Genomic DNA, 20411 nt, shown 5'->3' with positions numbered 1-20411 from the left:
TTTTTTTTTTTTTTTGCAATGTTTCCCATTTGTGTTTTGATAGTTTTATTTATATAAGGCTAAAGTTCCATCTTGAGAGTCTTTTCCTTTCCTTTTTATGTCTAATATATTTTTAGCGTTATTGCTGGTACGGTTGATAACATTTTGTTTGTCTTAACGTTGTATCAAAGGTATATATATTTAAAATATTAGTTCCTTTGCATAGTTGTTAATATTTTATATCTCTATCTGATAAGTTGTGAACCAAATATTGCTGCTACAGCAATTGTTGAAAATCATTTTATCCAACATTTTTTTTTCTAATTCTCGGTTAAACATCTCGTTCTTCATAAAAGCACAGAATAAATTATACGAATATGTACTCTTGACTTTTCATGACTTGATTTCACTGTAAAAAAGAAGAAATAGTGCTTTATGTGTAGTAATTACATAAGTATAAATATCTAGACTAGTTACTGTATCTATGTTTTATATTTGATATATATATATTATCAGAATATGAAATGACTGATGTCAGGTTTTTAAATTTTGATTATATCATACAGACCTGTTCCTGATCCAAACTGAGACCCTGGTTTATCTTTTCTTGTTGCCAACCTACAGACTGAAAAACACAAAATATTACTCAAACTGTTTGGCAGGACATACTTCTGTATGTTTAAGTATTCTTGAACAAGGGGAAATATTCATCTGCTGTGATTTTGTCTCCCACTAATGATGTTTTTAGTGTCCCTGAAAATGTGTTTGTTCTCATAATCGCCCTAGGATCGTTTATTTGCCAATACAAAAGGAATGCACAGTTCTCTGAGAAGAAAGCTTTTATTGTGATAAATGACAGAGAAGCATTCATCTGATTGTTTTTATTTCATTATTAGGGATATAACTTGTCTTTTTTCATTTTTTCTTACATAGTTTTATTTGACTATTTCTGGGGCAGCTTAGGGCCTTCCTGAATACCTTGACGGTATTGTCATGGCTCGTCACTCATTTGGCTACGGGTGAGGGTTGGAACACAGATCAGTAAATCAAGACTTGTGAAAAAGACACCAGCATTCTTAAGGTCTGCTGTTTGAAGCAAAGTCTGACCCCAGCCCAGTGACTTTTGGGACTTGGGACCATAAAATGAACTGAAATAAATGTATGTTCACGAGTTGGACGAGTTTGGATAGTCTAACATTTGTTTGTTGTTCAGTTGCTTTGCTAACATTCTTTACGGTTTTGTGTTGTTGCTCTATTAAATGCATAAAAGAAACAGAAATTCATCTGCCTGCCAGTGATTAATGCTGCTTTCCTTTCTTGTCATACACAGCTTTCATGGATAGCTCCAAATAAATACTGGATTTGTTCCAGTTTTCCAGTGTCTGTTCCAGTTCTGCATTATCCCATGTTATCCTGTTATAAACCTTGCCTTCTGCCAAAGACCCCCGTAAATGTCATCCCATTACTGGCTCCTTTTTTGTTTAAAGCAGCTTTATTGGCCTCACCTTGATAGATCTAATGCCACAGAGCAAAGCTCTATGTACAGTATGTGTGCACGAAACCAAGAAGCTTCTTCCAGCTTCAACATCCTGTCCCTACCTTTTAGATGGAAAAATGATCCTTTGTGAGGGTCTGAGAGTGCAGGTTGAGAGAAAACAAGTCCCTATAAGGGGGGAATGCGAAAGGAGAGCTGGAATGCTGAAATAAACTCTGCTTAAGGCAAAGCTTGATTGGTAATAGATCATCTCTTTTTTTTCATGCTTTACTTTCAGCCTGAATACGTGGTCTCAATGCTGGACATTGTTTTTTTTTTTTTTTTTTAAAAAAAAGCTGGGCTTTGTTTTCATAACATAATTGGGGGAGGGGGTGTAATATCAGAGCACTCTGAGCAGACCTGCAGCAAAACACAAGTGACCTTTTAGCTCAGAATGAGCTGAGTGACCCAAGATCCTGTCTGTATTCTGGTGTCGGTGTATTAATGGATACAGATTTTGTGAGTTTGACTCTTGGGTAAGGCTCTTAGAGTAGTTAGTATGACCAGAAAAGTGCTTCATGAATTAATTCCATTTATTTATCATCCTTGCCAAATAAAGGTGTTTTTCTTCTTTTTGTAGAATTCTTTCTCCAGCGTGTTTCACATGGAACATGAGGACCTGGCTGAAGTCCTAGATGCCCCCAAAAGGTAAGAGGATCCCTTAAGCTGTTGGCTCTCCCACAGATTGATTCTGTTGCTATTTCCACCAGTTATTACAACCAATGGGTCCTCAAATTTGCAAGCTACCCTTTTCACTCTCCCTCAGAGGCCATTAGATGATATTTGCTTAAAGGAACTATACCTGGATTTATTTTTGCCTGGATAAGAAAAATGCTTTTTACGCAATGTATTATGAGTTAAAAGATGTAATTTGAGAATAACAATTGACTAGTTGATTGAGCGATCAAGCGAGCCCAGGCTGTTTTTAGTAAGAATAAGTAATGAACTAGGAATTTTGAATTTGGACACAGCTCATAAGTGATGCACATCCAAAAGGGAGAAAATCAGAGCTGAGTCTGAAAGCACACTCATTTCTATTTTGAAAAGTATGGCTGAAAGTAACCACAGAAAAAAAAGTTAAAAAATGCTTTAGTCCCGGGTCCAGTTTCATTCCTCAAGGGCTCATATTCTGCTACTTTTTGACAAATCTCTGATCGAACACACCTGAATCAAAAGGGCTGAATTTTCTCCCCAGCATCTAGTCAACTTCACTAGAGTCCTACTAATGACCTAATTATTTGATTTAGATGTGTCTAACATGTTTTTTCCTCCATCAAAAGCTTCCTAACATTATTTTGTAAATAAATGGCAGAATTTTCTTTCGCTGGGCCGTTCTCTCCTCTCTTTTTGTTGTTGTACTCTCACTCTTCCATTTACGTTCCATTGCTTGAGTGACATTGTTAGCTGCCAAGGGTGTAACTTTTATTGAGAGGTATAACTAATTTATCTGATTGGATGAAGAACGACACAAATGAGCCATGACACTGATGAGCCATGGGTGCAGAGAGCTGTGCTCTGAGAAGAATCTTTAAGAAACCAGTTAGTCAGCATGATGTCACATAAAAGCCAAAGGTTTAAGAACACACCTAACATACCCATCTGTCCTGCTTCCCTATGAAACAATGTGAATTGAGAACTTACACAAATAAGTAACCCCAATACACATTTTATACTGGTGTCTATGTTATCATATGATATGTAGTATATTCTTTTTTTGTGAAGTACAATGTTAACGTAAAAAGTTGAGTACTAAAAATTGTGATGATATTGGCTAATCTGAATATTGTAAAAGAAGCTGTGCCCTGTTAATCCAATTCATTTCCAAAATACTTTATTATTCCCAAAGGGAAATTAAATGTTGCTGTAACTCAATCTAACCCAGTTTCTCCAAAATGGTTATGGATGCCTGATTAAAGGTGTGTGGATCTTAAGGAGGTAACGTAGATAAGATGAGGCTGGATCTTTAAAACTTGTGAGCAATAACAAATTTAAATCAATTTGTCGACGGACAGGAAGCCAGTGAATAGATTTTAAAAATGGGGTTATGTGTTCATGTGTACAGGTTAAAAGACGAGCTGCAGCGTTCTGACCTATTTACAAACACTGCAGGGATAATTGATCCAGCTTGACAAATAGAGTAACAATAATTCATCAGACCATCAAACAGGTTAAAAGCTGGCATTACCAGTCAGTCTCTCTTGATGCTTGGAGCAGGTAAGGAGCGACTGATGGTGCTTTTAGCTTTGATTTCTCATCATATTTATCTTACCAAACCTCTAGAGCCTCAAATAATAACAGATTTTCTGTGTTTTCATCAAAGTAGTGTGCACCATGGTGATGAGTTTAGTAGATTTTGGAAATACAGGACCACAGATATAGATTTCTGGATTGGACATTACATGACCACAGCATAATACACTGGCACCATTACTATGCAGTGAGTCTAGGTTGCTGCAGAAGCAGCATCAGAAGTACAAAAACCTTTTTTTTTTAAAGCCAATAAACTTTTATAAGTAGAATAACATATTGCTTTAACTTGACTGTAATTGAAATCTAATTGATATGAAATATAATTAAGAAAAATAAGTAATGCACACAGGTATGCCATACCATTTACAGTAATTTATTAGTGGAGTTTATGAAGGGTCCACAAAATCAGAATTTCTAGAAATTTTGTAGACATTTTCTAGCGCTACAAAATCTTTTAAGCTAGTTGTGCTGGATAGCCTATGCCTTAGGCTTGACTTAAGGACATTAGTGTTTGTCTGTCTGGGAGCTTCAGGAAGGCGGATACCCAGCCTGACTGAGCTGCATGGATTTTAAAGAATCAAGCATTACCTTAACCGAGCTTTCAGTTTTTACTCTCGGCTGTAGCCGGGGGGGGGGGGGGGGGGGGGGGGGGGGCAGACTGGAATAATGCAGCTTGAGCCGGTAAAAACAAATTGACTGCATGGCGATCTTTATAGCGTAAACCTGTCAACAGTATAATTATGCAGTTCCCACACTGATTATAGATTTAAGTTTAGGGAGAAAACATATTTCTATGTATCATAACTTCGACAATACTCTCATCTTTAATCTGAGCCACATTTTATAAAAACAAGATAAGACTTAAGGTGCTACAACTGTTTTTTTTTTTTGGGCAGATGTGTGTTCATTCCATATTAGAAAAGGATGGTTTTGTTGACAAGCCTCAATGCATAGCAATGACACCGGTATGTGCATCCCACTGTCTATAGTGGCAAATAGGGGATGTCCTATCCTGTAGTATATATCAATGTACAGGACAAGATGTTGAGTTCAAACAGAATGCACTATTTATATGCCAAGCTGATTTTTAAAATCCTTTAGGCATTTGGCTATAGTTCAGCTGGCAGTTGTTTCTACACGGCTCTTGGTCTTAGAGCTAAATCATTAAAACCCCTTCATGTTTATAAGGTTTACTTGATAATCACAGCTTTAACCCAGCAAAAAACAAAGTGATGTCATATTAAAATTTTGCTCGGCACATACAGGATCTTACTCTTCTTGATGCTGTAACAAGAGAAGGAACACGCACACTCTATATGTTTACAGACAATAACATGAGCTGGTCCATGTGTTAAGTGCACGTTTTTATTGGTTGGCACTCCACCAGCAGAGCCTGATCACATGCTCTAAGGCACACAAATAATACACCGAAGAGTAAATCTCCTGTGACGCAACTTAGTGTGCTTCTCCTCACATATGGATGGTGCTTTAGAAATATTTTCTACCTTCCATCAGAGACACTGTGGTCATGTTGGCAGGAAAACAGCCCCATTTATTCAGTAAAAAAGATAGACCACTGGGCTATCGCAAAGAGTTAGCCACTGAGGATAGGCTTTAAGATTTTATTTTGGGAGACTTGTAAACATCTCTTAGCGGTTGTTAGTGTGTAAGTAAAAGTATGTTTTTCATGTTAACACTGTTTAAATAATGCTTGGTAAATAACGTAATACTTGGGATATGGGTATGGTTGTTCAAGAAAAACAAGCTGCCAAGGGAGAACCCACGTTATGAATGGAAAAACTAGATGCTTTGACCAAATGCTCTATCCGTTAAACAAATGCTCAAGTGTTTACAGGGTCAGGATGAGAGGAAAGGCATTGACTGATTCTACAGCTCCAGAGCTTCCTGACATCAACTCATGCATAAGTCAGGTTGAGCGAATAACCTCTAATCTGATTTAAGATGCAATGAGATTGAAATCCTCCCCTGCTCCTACATCCATCTTCTTGTGCCCTCTTCAACAGGCCCTTTAGTCAGCATGGTGGCCTGGCCTCCAGTAATTCAGTCCTAATTTAGCTCTGGCTATAGAAATAAAGTGTGTGAGCGCGCACGTGTGTGTGTGTGTGTGTGTGTGTGTGTGTGTGTGTGTGTGTGTGTGTTACTCTTGGGTGTTAAATGTTTGTAATTTCTAGAGGTTTTTTTTTCCATTTTGAGCACTTTCATTTTGGTGCAGTCTATATGACCTGGGATTCAAGAGTTTATCAGTTTATCAGTGCTGTGTAGTGTTTCAATATAATCCTAAGTATACAGAGGCTGAATCTCTTTTCTTTTTTCTTAAAGATTTTTCACTGCTCATCCAAAAATATTCTGCTGTTCTGTTGATGCATTGGTAGTGCCAAGCTTTTATATTGTACTCAGATAAATCACACTGAAGGGGCCTTTATGGCAAAGAATCAATAACCCTTCCCTATGTCCAGTTTAGTGTTTAAAGCCAAGGCTGGTGATTTTTCTGGAAGTTTCCCCAAGTCTCTTTTTGAATAACTGCACATGCACAAGACCGTCTTACCTTGCCCTTTTACTCTTTAGGGGGATCGCGTGAATCTCACAAATCCACTTATGTCTTTTTACTGAAGCGTTTTTCTTCTTCTTTTTCTTCTTCATGAAGGACTTTTGCTTTTTGCGACTCTCAGCCATCTTTAAAGTATACAGTGAGAGCAGCAGAGCTACAATGAACACCTAACACTGGAGCTAACTGCTAAGCTAACCAGATACATAAACACTTGAAGTGCGTATGGGCAGCCAACAAGCGGAAACCTGTTGGCTGCCCAACACCCTGACGTTATGTGAGCAAATCACAATGATTGGCATGTGGGACAATCAATAGAAAAGGTGATACCCCCGGAATCCGAGCGCCCAGGCTGGACTTGCACCAGGTTCTAGTTACGGGGCAGGGAAGACAGGTGTTACTGACAGATGTTGCTGTCATCAAATCAGCTTCTTTGTGTTGATATTTTCAGCCACTTTGTTAAAGTAGTGTAATGCACCAACAGAATCTGGAGACCCGATAATTCAGCCGACAGAGAATGAACATTTAAAAGGTTTATTGATAATACACTGGTGTTGCTGGAAAATGAGTATTACTGTAAAGGTGCTGTAATAAAAAGAAACAAACCATAGAAATTTATCACAAATGTACAATTAATTAATTCCTTTATTATTCTGAACAATATGTGTAATATTATATAAACTAAACAAAGATACAGTTTTATTCAAAATAAAACACAGATGCTGCTTTATTTATATTGTATTAGTAACTGAATATTAGTAGCTAGACAAAAGATGAGGGTTACAGGAAGGTCCAGGTTGATATTTTGTGTTACATTTTCCAGTCTCCTAAAGAGTTTTATTTTGTGATTTGTTTCAACTTAGTTTGAGCTTCTTGTTTGAAATTTGTTGAATTATTGAAAGCAGTTAGTAGTCAGTAGTATGCATTTTACAATTATTACCCACTATAGCTTGAAATCAGTAAATCCTTCATATCTATCTTACTAAACTCCGGACCTCCTTTGACCCCTCCATTCATGTCTGAAGCTGCCATTGCATTATACTTTGTGATGATATGGACTTTCACTTGTTACAATGTCCAGAAACCCATTAAAGGGTGTTAATATTTACCTTAAAATGTATTTGTCTTATTGTTAAAGGATTTTGAACTGAGCAAGACTAAGCAACGTTCTAATTGGACGTGAACAGTTTCCAATGAGTGGATTTCCAAACAAACTTTAGTCATTTGTTGTAGAAAAGGTTGCCTTTGAAGGATAGAATGTTGTTGTTGTTGTGTCTGTGCCATCCAGTTAGTCCTGATCCACACTTTCCCATCTTTGTGGACATCTACTATTTAGAAAGTTCACCCCTATCCCCTTGCTTAACAAAACACCTGAGGGCAAATTCTTTTATAGTCCAAACTGACACAATATGCAGAATTTTACAGTCACACCTGATTTTGCATGAATCAACCATTTCACTGTCTAATCATGACTTAGAGGAAACATAGTGCAGAATAATGAAATTGAAATAATGAAATGAAACCCTTGAGCTACCTAATGGGTTTTTTTCTATTTGTTTATTGGTCTTGTAAGCATTGTCAAAGTATAAATGGCAGATAGTATAAAATGTCACAATTAGAGGCTATTTTCAGATAATTTACCTTACAAATTCAGGATTTAATTATTTGAATGTGACCGCAATAAACCACTGATTTTATCTAAGGTTTAGACTTTAATTGCAGTGTGATGTAGTGAATAAAGCATATGTGAGCACAGAGAACAGGAGACTATTCCACACATGAAAATGGTAAATGGCCTGTACTTGTATAGCACTTCATCACGTCCTTAGGACCCCAAACCACGTTCTACTACATCCAGTCATTCACCCATTCACTGCATTGGAGCCACAGCTCCCCTGGGGCAGGCTGACCGAAGCTGGACTGCCTTACAATCGGTGCTGGTAAAGTGTTTAGCCCAAGGATACAACTAAGACAGTCAGAGCAGGTGTTTGAACCAGCAACCCATCAGTTACAGGACAATCACCTAGCTCTTGCACCACTGTCGCTGGAGGCCTGATTATAAATACTATGCCATAATGTCATTAATCAATCTGGAGCATGTGATTTTGCAGGTAATTATAGACCTATTGCAATCATTCCAGTAATTTCTAAAGTAATTGAAAAGCTGGTGGCTGAGCAAATAATGAGCTATTTGGAAGTAATCACCTTCTAAAACCATAAGCAATTTGGAATTTAATCAAAATACTCAACCGAAATGGCCTTATGCCATTTTACAGAATTCATTAAAAGTAGTGTGGATTGAGGGAAAATAGTTGAGGCTGTGTTTTTAGATTTTAAAGAGCCCTTTGACACCGCAAATCACTAATGAAACTGAGACTATTAAATGTGTCACAACAAGCGACACACTGGTTCAAATCTTATCTTGACTCTAAACAGAAATGTGTTAAAATAAACAACGTTAAATCTCTAATCAAAAATTTTTATTTAGGTGTACCACAAAGCTCTATACTGGGGCCTCTGCTCTTCTGCTCATACAGGAATGATCTGCCGAAAATCTACAAGGATGCAAACTGCCAACTGTATGCAGATCACACAATCATTTATATGACAGCAGATACTCCTCATCAGGCTGCCAAATTATTAACTAAACAGCTGGTTGGAATAGCTCAATGGCTCAAGAAAAATTGCCTAACTTTAAATTATTCAAAAACCGTTTCAATGTGTTTCTCTCTAAAAAGAAAAAAGCAGAAAGACTTCAAAGTAAATATGAATCCAAATGAAATCAAGAAAGTCTCAGAGTTCAAATATCTGGGGATTAGTTCGGACTCGGAACTAAGGTTTGATATTAGTGTTCAGAAACTATATGCATGAAGAGATATTATTGCACGTGTCATACTGTTGTATTATTTGGGGCAAGGCTTTAAAATCTATAATAAAGCCATTAATGACATTATACAAGCAAACTTTAAAAGTATTTGATCAGAAACCAGTGAAGTAGCATCACTGCCAAATTGTCAAAAAGTATCACTTATTGAGTTTTGTCAGTTTTCTTTTGCTAAAACAATGTGCATGACTGGTCTTGCCCCAGATTTAATTAAATTTGCCAATTAATACAAAAGTATAATAATGAAAGTGTGAGAACAAGAGCTGAAGTAAGTGCAAACTGTCGAGTCAAAAGGAGTAGAACATCCATCCATCCATTTTCCTACACGCTTATCCCTGTGGGGTCGTGAGGGGTGCTGGTGTCTATCTCCAGCTGTCAATGGGCGAGAGGCAGGGTACACCCTGCACAGGTCGCCAGTCTGTCGCAGGGCAAGGCATAGAACAGCTTTTGGTCAATCAGCATTTTCAGTCAAAAAATCACAGATATGGAAAGCTTTACCACAGGATCTGAAGTCGCTGTCAGACATGAGGCTTTTCTCAACAAAACTGAAGCGTTGGCTGAGAGAACATCAACACTGTGAACATTAATAATCTGATTTGGAGAGGTGTTTTCTGTATGTATTTTACCTTTGCAATGTTTCTGTAATTTTATACTACTACCATATGAGTCATAAATTTGTAACTCTGAATTTGCACAAGGAATTTTAAATTTTAAATTTGTTTTCCTGGATCAAAAGGCTGACCAGGGTGTAAATTAGCATTCTGCTAGAAGCTCTATGTATGGTGCATACCTTGCCCACCATTAACAATGTCTTAGTTGGGCTGTTCCTGTTAAAATAAATAAAATGAAATATGCAATTTGACACATGATACCTTATACTATCAATATCAGAGCTACTGAAAAAAAAAATTGGAGCTATAAACATTATTTTCAGATGGTGAACTATATGAACCTGAATTTATTCCATTTTGAACAAGCTAAACTGAAATTAGAGATCAAACTGCACAGCACCGGCCAACTAAATCTAATAGAAAAGGCATGAATTATTATCTAAACACAATGAAAAACAGGTGAAAAACAACAAAACTTGACATCCAATCTTTCAGTAGCAAAGCAAAGGTATGCTGCAGAATTTCGTTCAGCATGCTGAAATCCTGAGACTGTCCCCAATGTCCTCAAGCAAAAACAATGTTTTCAAAACAACGTTTCTTAGATATATATGGATTTCTGATGTACAACTATGATTTATGCATATCTAAAACCAAATTTTTGTGACAAAAACAATTCATTGTTCGCAGCAACTCTTGCACTTTTGAATAAGTATAATTTTATTTACAACCTATGGAGCTTACAGCTGGATCTGATAAATCGGTCTGCTCAGACAGACTTCATATGCAGCACATTGCAATTTGTTTCTGTGTGGTTAAAAGAAGACATTTCGATATATTTGAACATGAAAGATATTTCCATTTCCATAAAAGTAAACAGTTCAAATCCAGCGTATGAATGTTTTCCACCTCCTAGCTATTATTTCTGTGAGTGGAAGGACAGGGAAAGGGAAAATATGTAGTTGTGAAAACAGTCTGATGACAGCTAAATCAGACAAAAAACAGATATCCTATCTTGCCCCGTTGGTCTTAGGACATCCTTCTATAACCGGCCTTTAGTGCAGTTTCTTCTAATCTAATAATTTCTGTGAATGCCTTTGTGTGTTTGTGCTGGATTTCCTGTTGGCGAGATCAGATCCAGCAAAAATGGACATCTCCAACTGGGCCAACTTGGGATGGGAGGGGTCCTGCAGGATGTTAGCTTTAACTGGCTTGAACCACAGGAGGCTTTTTATAGTGGCATTAACCACGGGCTTCAGCTTCCCAGTGACCCTGCATCTGTTTCTCCAAAGCAGGAAGTTCAATCAAGCAGAACTAATGTTGATCCAGCTCGCAGCAATCACAGACAGAGCATTTTAAGTTGAAAAAGTTGAACAATTAAGTTGTTCTGTGTATAGAGCTGGATTGTGGCTCTATAGTTGTACTGTCACGCTTCTTAGTGACGGCAGTGACGTAGTTACTCTGTGGCCTCTTTTAACTCAATCACAGAGAGAGGGAGAGGAAATGTGAATTGACTGAGTGAGAGTGGAGCAAAAAATCTGAATAAACTTATTGTACAGAATGTCCATCTGACCACATGTGCTGAATTTAGTTTTGGAATAAGATGCGGCTAGAATTTAGCCTGAGGCTTTGGGTAAAAGGTAAAAATAAACATGCTCTGCTGAGTTCCAGATGAAATTGTAAGACTACAGAATACAAAGATTCATCTCTTTGTTTATCAATTGCATGAAAATATGGCTCCTGCGGCCCGTGGTGGGGCCAAAACTATATGCGTATACTTTCAGAACGTCACTATTTGAGAATAATATAGTAATTCCTTACACAATTGAGCCACTATGGCCACTAGTTCCTTTATTTTGACACCTATTTCGAAGCAATTTTGTCAAGCTATGGTCTCTCCAGAGCCAATAATATGGATGGTGTGTCGTCTCATGTGATAAAGGTCCCTCCTGCTCTCACGCATCCAGCTATGGCCTATCTGCTCTGATGTTGATTCCAACACTACAGCTGTGTAGCCAACGAAATTCCTGTCATACCATAATGCTACATCAGAGTTTCCACGGGATCTTAAAAAGTCTTGGGTGGTGGGGATCATGGGACATGCAGCAGCCAGTGGCTTAATAGAGCATGTAAGTAAATGTTTTATTTCAGCAAACATGATTAATGACAAATGTCTAATATTTATTTAAGGAGTTGGTAAAATTCGCAACTTTTTCATCATAAAATCTGATTCAACATTTCAATTCAATTCAATTCAATTCAATTTTATTTATATAGCGCCAAATCTTGAAACATGTCATCTCAAGGCACTTTACAAAGTCAAGTTCAATCATATTATACAGATATTATTCAACATTTAAAATGAGATAACCGGGCAGACAAAAATATAAGGTTGTATGCAAAATCTGGACTCTTAAAGACCAAAATAACAATTTTAGAAAAACAACAATTCAAAAATAACAAATTTAAGAAACACTTTTGCACATCCATTTTCTTTAACATCAAACTTGTAAAACCAATATCTACAGTAGGTAATGTATATTGTTAGAACAGTGCTTAGTCCTTCCAGTGAGAATATCTACTGTCTACAGTTTATTCATTTGATTGCCAAATGGTTCTGCAGGCTTGAGCCCCATTGGGGCTTTTTTCAAATGACATCACATTTGCCTGGAGACAAAGTTTCCCGGATGTTCAGACAAGCAGAGTACAAACTAGAATGGCAACAACTGCAATACCAATCATTCTGGAAGATGGTAGCAACCCATAATCAGCAGACTTTGCAACACTGAAGCTCACATACACACAAAACACACCTCATGGATTGCATGATTTTGTCAGTCCGCTGAGAAAAAGCCAAATTAATGTAGCCTACGTGCACAGATGTTGCAGTCGCAAAGATTAGGTCTGGACATTTAAGTGTTGGCTCCTTATGCCGACGAAATGGAGAGAGAACATAGGTGTGTTTTGGTCAGATTTTCCTCTATAAAGTCCTCCCGCTTACAAGCTCATCTCCAACTGTGACATGTCTCGGCAGTCCTTTGGGGGTTTAGGAAAATCCATCCATTCAACCATTTTCTAACACATCGATGGATCGCGAGGGGTGCTGGTGCCTATCTCCAGCTGTCAATGGGCGAGAGGCGGGGTTCACCCTGGACAGGTCGCCAGTCTATAGCAGGGCGTTTAGGAAAATCAATGAAAAAATCCCTTCATATGGTCACAATCATCATATCATGAGTCACTCCAGCAGATAACAACGTAGCTGTGTTTTGTTGCTACCATAATATGTCTGTTGAGGTGATATTTAGACCTGATCTGTTCAGTGTTTGACTCATACAAGTAAACCATGCCAGCTTTACTGCTCAACATTTGTCCGAATCTAATATGGTTGCGGCTCATGCACACTGAGCTGTTCTAAATTTAGCAATTTGACATCTTTTGAGAAAAACTAATAGATAACAAATAACATTAAAACAAAGCTGGTGTATAAACAAGAAGTCTCACCTTAGCATAAACTTTAAGTGTCTCTTCTGCGCATTTTTGTTTAAAACAAGCATATTTTTTATTCAGTGAAGTTACTCATAATGGGTTGAGTTGTCATAAAGTTTACTCAAGTAAGAATGCCGATGCCTGTTAATAATATTGATAGTGTGGCATACTCAGCTAAAAACGATGCAATATTCAAGTTAAACAGTGGAATAAGTCTAGCCTATTTACATGCATGAGAAGGTTCTGTTGGCACCAGTATACAAAGCTCTGGATCCACTGCCTGTTCTCTGACTCGTCCTCATCTGTGATGAGACCGACTATGGCAGCAATGTCATCAGAGAACCTCTGTATAGGTGGCAACCTGCGGTGCCTTTTCCTTGCATCTCTCAGTTCTTCTTTATTTCCTGACCTGAAAGCCTTCTTCTTCTTCTCCCTTAGTAAAGATTTTATCTCAGGGTTTATCTAGGGCTTGCTGTTGGTGAAGCACCTTACCGTCATAAGGGCCACAGTGGAGTCCACACAGAAGTTGAAGTAGCCTGTGATGCATTATTAGGAACATCCCATCAGTGTCCTAGCAGCACAGTAGTCTCGTCGCAGATTCTGCACTGCACCTGCGATCAAAAGAGAAAGAAGGGAGAGAGCTATTTGTTCCAACTATTAGGCTCTTGATCAGAGGATCCAATCAATAGGAATGCACTGATAGGACACATGCCAAGACTCGATCAACCTCCGCCGGATCACTTGAGTGAGGGTGCCCACCTGTGGGCATAAGGGATATCACTCGCTAGCCTCAGGAAAAGTATCATTACAATATAAGAGAAAGATACATGTTTTTGAATTTAAAAACCTTTTAGAAAAATGTTAATGTTTTTGTTTTTTACAAACATTGCAAAATTGTGGCAAACACGACTCTTTGATTACAGGGATTAAGGTTAGAGGCCCAGTCACACCCAGGGTCAGTTTCTGATGATATTGCCCCAGCTTGATAATCAGTAAGGAATAGTTAAGGTAAATAAAAGTCAGTCCACAATGCATGTGACCATATCTTTCAGCAGCGTACACACAAACAGGTGATGTCTGTTCTTTTTTGTTGCAACAGAGAAGTGAGTAGTAAGTTGTGAATTACTATGAAATGAAGTGCCTATATTTCAAATGCACAACAAAAAAAACAACACATGGTGATTCAAAATGTGTGTGTTTGCTTGGAAGTGTGTGTGCAACAACTAGTGCATATTTTCCACATTGGTTTACTTGCACCAATCTATTCATATGTTCTACATTTCCTTTTACAATACACACAGCACACCAAAATATGTTTTACCTATTTGACATACTTTGCCTCCACTAATAATCCCTCCTTCTCTCAAACCTACCATCCCACCACAGCACTGCAGCCAAAATCCACTGGCTCTCAGTTTAACTCCATGTTTTATTTAGATATCCATTTTCCATGATTTGTCACGTGCTAAAGGCAACAAACAAGCTTATTAAGAACTGACATATGTGACAGACGGCTCAGCTCTTGGAAATGGACTCGGGTGCTGCCCTCGAGCTGCAGTCAGCCCTCCATCATCCAGCAGATGTTTTAATTCAGGGTAGCTTGAGTGGAGCAAGGTTTTGTGTGGAATCTGAGCAGGTCGGCTTACGGAGGACCTTGATCAGATTGTATACATCTTTTGGACTCTGGTGAAGTCCACACCTAGTCAGCTCCATATAATCAAGGCATTTGTGGCATAAGGCAAGTTGTCATTTTCCCATTTACTTCAAAGCAGAATTTTAAGATAGAATGTAGCAGTGGAAGTATTGAAACATAATTTTGTGAACATATCAAGTAGTAAGATGTGTGGTTTCCTGTTCTGATGAGCAATGTTGTATGATACTGATCTTTTTTGTAGCAATAATAGAATAAAAGAGTTGTCATCTGAGCAGGCCTTTTAAAATGATACACAAAACTAAACATGAGCAAGAAGTGAAACAAGTGTTACAGTTCATGGGTCAAATGTCAGTCTATCCCAAAACTGAACAATGTAGGAGCTTGGGTACAAAGTCGGTTCTCCCTTTCTGTCCCAAAACAGAAGAACAAATGAGAAAAATATTCATTAGACAAGATGCAGTATCCTGATCCTGGATCTCATTGCCACTGACTGTCTGTCATTTCCAAAGAATCCTTATTAGTAATTCTGTGTTAGAGTAATAATGTGTTGTTGACTTTACAGTCACCAACACACAAGACTTCAAACTCCAATACTTGTATCATGTAAAAAGCAGGCAGACAAGTAACAGCAAGCAAAACAGCAAACTACAATCTTTGAAAAAAAAAAAAAAAAAAAACATAATTCAGAAAAACAAGAACTGAGGCAGTATGTACATGAGAGTTTTTTAGGGGCGATGTGGCACAGAGGTTAGGGAGTTTGTCTTGCAATTGGTGGGTTGCTGGTTTGATCCCCTGCACTGACTGTCTCTGTCGTTGTGTCCTTGGGCAAGACACTTCACCTGCATTGCCTGCTGGCGGTGGTCAGAGGGCCCGGTGGCGCCGATGTGTGGCAGCCTCGCCTCAGTCAGCCTGCCCCAGGGCAGCTGTGGCTACTAACATAGCTCACCACCGTCAGGGTGTGGATGTGTGTGTGAATGGGTGAATGACTGAATGTAGTGTAAAGCGCTTTGGAGGTCGTCAAGACTAGTTAAAGCGCTATACAAGTACAAGCCATTTACCATTTTCTCCCTCAGCAGAGTTGCTGGCTACCCTGACTGCAAGGTGATTACACCAAGCATCACTTAATGATGCTTGGTGTAATCCATGTGAAGTTCACTTTGAGCATGTCATCAAGCTTGGTGAAATCTTAAGCTATTTGTCATGTTGTGTGTTTTTCTCCCCAGAGACTGTGATGTCAGTCAGATAAACTACATGTACGCTCAGTATGTCAGAAACACCATGCAGCCTCTTAACATCGCAGACGTCACCAAGGACCAGCGCTTCCCTTGGACGGTCTGTGCCTTGCACTTTCTAAAACTTTCTTTTCTATTTCTCCCCCATTTAATAATCATCCCTCCTGTTATTTGACAGTGTGAAAGTCTTGATAACTCCAGCAGCCGGATAAAAAGCCTGCTCTGCACCCCCATCAGGAATGGCAAAAAAGACAAAGTCATAGGTAGGAGCCATTTTGCTTTCCTTGTTTACAACCACAAACTTCATAGGATTTGATCTAATAGACCACGAAAACGTTGTGCAGGAGAAAGTTTTTTGAAAACATTTTTTTAGAAATTAAAATGTGAGAAACAGAAGGAACAGAAGACCAAGTAGGATGGTCTTGCACATGCTCAGCTTTTCAACAAGGGACTTGGGCATTTCTTACCAACATGAAGAAAAATCGTCCACTATACCTTTAAAGAAACAAAATTGGGCTTCATGGGAGAGAGGTAAGAAGATGCCATTGTTGAAAAAAAGCCATAAGAGCTGTTGTTTGTAGTTTGCAACAAGCCATGTAGGAACACAAAAAATATCTGGAAGATGGTGCACTCCACATCCACAGTGAATAGTGGTGGTAGTATCATATCCAAGCAGGAGACAAAAGTGGCAATTTTGTTTTTTGTGTGTCTGTCTGCACGCCTTTAGGTGTGTGCCAGTTGGTGAACAAAACGGACGAAACATCAAGCAGCATTAAGGCATTCAATAGAAATGACGAGCAGTTCCTGGAAGCGTTTGCCATCTTCTGTGGCCTCGGCATTCAGAACACGCAGATGTATGAAACAGTGGAGAGAGCCATGGCCAAGCAAGAGGTCACTCTGGAGGTCAGCCCTGCAAACAAACTGTATAAACATGGCACACATTAGGAAGGAGAATACAGTGTTTCACTTCACTGAATACTAGGAAACAAACACAATGGTCCTTTGTCACAAATCAGTTGTTGCTATTGGGCATGAAAATATTATAGTACAACAGGATTTGTTTACCAGGTTTCAATAGACTTGTAAAAAAGCCATAGGCTGAAATAGTAACCATCAAACAGCTCTGTTGAAAGTCACTAATGATATTCTCATGGCCTCAGATATGGACTTGTGTCAGTGCTTATCCTGTTAGAGCTTAGTTCTACATTTGATACAGTTGATCACTATATTCTCCTTGAAAGACTTGAGCATACTGTAGGTATTATGGGAAAAGCATTAGGCTGGTTTAAATCGTATCTGTCTGACAGATTCCACTTTGTTCATGTTAATAATAAATCTTCTTCAAACTCTAGGGGCACTTGTGGAGTACCACAGGGTTCAGTCCTTGGAGCAATTCTCTTTACTATATTTAAAACAGATGGCTGCTTTATTCTTAGAAATCTCATTTTTGTCGCTAGATTGACCCCATGAGTGGATCAGAAGCAGATCCCAAGTGTGATAAAATTAAAATTGAATAAAGTTACACTCAAAAATATTCTAAACTCTAGGAGATCTTATTTTAAAGAGATTTTCATTCAATTAAGAACTAGGAAGGAAGAAAGGTAGGTAGCCTACAGAATATTACCATGTATAAATGTACACGTTAGAGATATAAACATAAAAAGAGAGACAGAAAGATGGATAAATAAGAGAAACACTAGGTGGCTGCTCGTATAAAGCTGTATTCTGTGATATTAATGGAAAGCTAAGTGGAAGAAAGCCTGGTTAGTACCTTCCATTGGGTGTCTGTACGTCTGACTTCAAAGTGCACAAGCGTCCAAGTTGAGGCGTTGGACGCCTTTTTGCTCCGCGAGATGTTTTCGGTCTGAACGCAGCATGAGTGACAACCGTTGGTTAGCAGTTACCGACTAATGTTAGCTTCTTTTGATGTCCTCATTTATCATCGGTTTAGTAAAGCTGAAATTTTTGTTTATGGAATGTGAGTTAGTCAATCTAACCTTCTGGTTAGATGTACCCACCACTGCCAAAATGCTCACTAAGGGGGAAGCGCTGGGTAGAGCCAGGCCAAGAAGAGCCTGTGGAAAAGGGCCATTATTTACCAAACAATGTCTTAACATAGATCTGATCAGAATATTCTTAATACCCCGGGGGCAAACTAGGACGTGTTAGGTTGTAAATTAAATCACATGGATATCTCCATTACATGCTCTGGGTTTAATTTTATCTGCTATTTTGTAATTAAAACTCAACTGGACTGAAGGAGATTTTCATGGTTCATAGCACAAAATAAAACCATGTGCCTTTTCAATGCATTCTGCTTCAAATGAGGAAAGTTTCTCCCCTCTGGGCTTTTTCCATATTTCCGTACCATTTACCAAAAACTCCTTTGAATTTGTATTGGGATTTTATGTAATAGACCAGCACAAAGTAGTTCAGAATTACAGTGTGGTGTGTATAACATTCAGTCATCTCTACTGGACCATGTTGAAAAAGCTGTAAGAGGTTTTATTGGTGGTGTGCCGCATGCCATTTAGATTTTACTGTAAATCAGATTCATGTAAAACTTTGAATTGTCTACAGCAAACTTGTAGGATAGAAAGTGAATAGAACATTTTCAGCAGTTTTGTTTTCCTGCATCTTGTCTAATGAATATTTTTCTCAGTTGTTCTTCTGTTTTGGGACAGAAAGGGAGAACCGACTTTGTACCCAAGCTCCTACATTGTTCAGTTTTGGGATAGACTGACATTTGACCCATGAACTGTAACACTTGTTTCACTTCTTGGTCATGTTTAGGTTTGTGCATCATTTTAAAAGGCCTGCTCAGATGACAACTCTTTTATTCTATTATTGCTACAAAAAAGATCAGTATCATACAACATTGCTCATCAGAACAGGAAACCACAGGCGGAAGTGAGACCATTATAATAATGTCTTCAGCACCAGGCAAAAATATTTAAATATATTTTAAAACTGGGTTATTTTCAGATATGCAGCATAAAACGCGTACATCTACTGTAGCATGCGGCTGAAGTTTATCTTGGTGTGTGTTCCAGGTTTTGTCGTATCATGCCTCTGCCACTGAGGAGGAAACCCGGGAACTCCAGGTAACAGTGGTAAATTAAAATTTCTTCCTTTAATCGAACAACCTGTGCATGTTTGAGACACAATTACACATCAATATGTGTACACACAATTTCTCTCTCTCTCTCTCTCTCTGTCTCTCTCACACACACACTCACACACTCACACACACACACACACACACACACACACACACACACACACACACGCGCGCGCACACACACACACACACACACAAATCGAGGACAAGACTTTTGGCCAAAAACTGTCGCCTGCTTGGCAGTGGTTTTTAGAATGGCCAAAAACATAGTTACTGACTCTCCTTCTTGGTTTCTTTCATTAAGACGTGAACGCTCAGCAGTAAGTAGGGGCTGGGGAGAAAAATGAGCTGTTGAAAATGAGCTGTCATAATCTCAGGTGCTGGGCTCTTCTGGCTGATCAATGCGACACAGCAGGTAAACGTCTTCGGTCCCATTACATTCAGAAATATGGCCACGATGCTACTCAGTCGCAACGTCGTTAGCTTTCGCAGGATATTTCAAATGCTCTGTGTAGAATCTCCATGTTTCAGTGTTTTCATCAAACGGGCCTATACAGACTTTATCCCAGCCATTTCTAACCGAGTATTCAGACATTAATCACAGCAACGTTATGTTGGTCTGTGCTAGTTAGCTTAGCCTGCTAATTTCACTGTCCTAGTCTGAAATCACCATTCAGCTCTAAAAGGCACATCACACAGAAAATGTTTAAGAAAATTAGACCACTACACAAGACCAATAAAAAGGATATTTTAAACAGAAATGTCAAACTTCTGAAAAGTATGTCATTACCTGGTTGAGGCTCCTTTTGCTTGAATTACTGCATCAATGTGGCGCAGCATGGAGGTGATCACCCTGTGGTTCTTCTGAGGTGTAATGGAAGCTCAGCTGGCTTTATTAGTGGCCTTCTGCATTGTTGGGTCTCGTGTTTCTTACCTTCCTCTTGACAATACTCCATTGATTCTTGATGTGGATCTGTTCAGGCCAGTTAGCTGGCTAATCAAGCATATTAACACCATGGTAACTGAACCAGCTTCTGGTATCTTTAGCAGTGTGGGCTGGTTCCAAGTCCAACTGGAAAATGAAATCAACATCACCA

The 20411-nt window shown here is 38.6% G+C and overlaps 1 protein-coding gene across 4 annotated transcripts in view; it reads left to right on the top strand.

Annotated features, from left to right (window-relative positions):
- The window catches only part of pde5ab (phosphodiesterase 5A, cGMP-specific, b), a 121669-nt gene that overhangs the window by 81170 nt on the left and 20088 nt on the right, over positions 1 to 20411 (top strand). For 3 of the 4 annotated variants that reach the window (XM_012861466.3, XM_036146183.1, XM_021315873.2), the window contains exons 8-12: positions 2094 to 2161; positions 16185 to 16293; positions 16372 to 16456; positions 16921 to 17096; positions 19247 to 19306. In XM_012861466.3, the coding sequence (XP_012716920.2) occupies positions 2094 to 2161; positions 16185 to 16293; positions 16372 to 16456; positions 16921 to 17096; positions 19247 to 19306 (498 nt within the window). The remainder of the gene's footprint in view (positions 1 to 2093; positions 2162 to 16184; positions 16294 to 16371; positions 16457 to 16920; positions 17097 to 19246; positions 19307 to 20411) is intronic. The other variant, XM_012861467.3, reaches the window with a different exon arrangement.

The sequence above is a fragment of the Fundulus heteroclitus genome, chromosome 14 (genome assembly GCF_011125445.2).
Source record: "Fundulus heteroclitus isolate FHET01 chromosome 14, MU-UCD_Fhet_4.1, whole genome shotgun sequence".
Taxonomy (NCBI): domain Eukaryota; kingdom Metazoa; phylum Chordata; class Actinopteri; order Cyprinodontiformes; family Fundulidae; genus Fundulus; species Fundulus heteroclitus.
The sequence above is the reverse complement of the archived record's forward strand: the minus strand, read 5'-3'. Positions and strand labels throughout refer to the sequence as shown.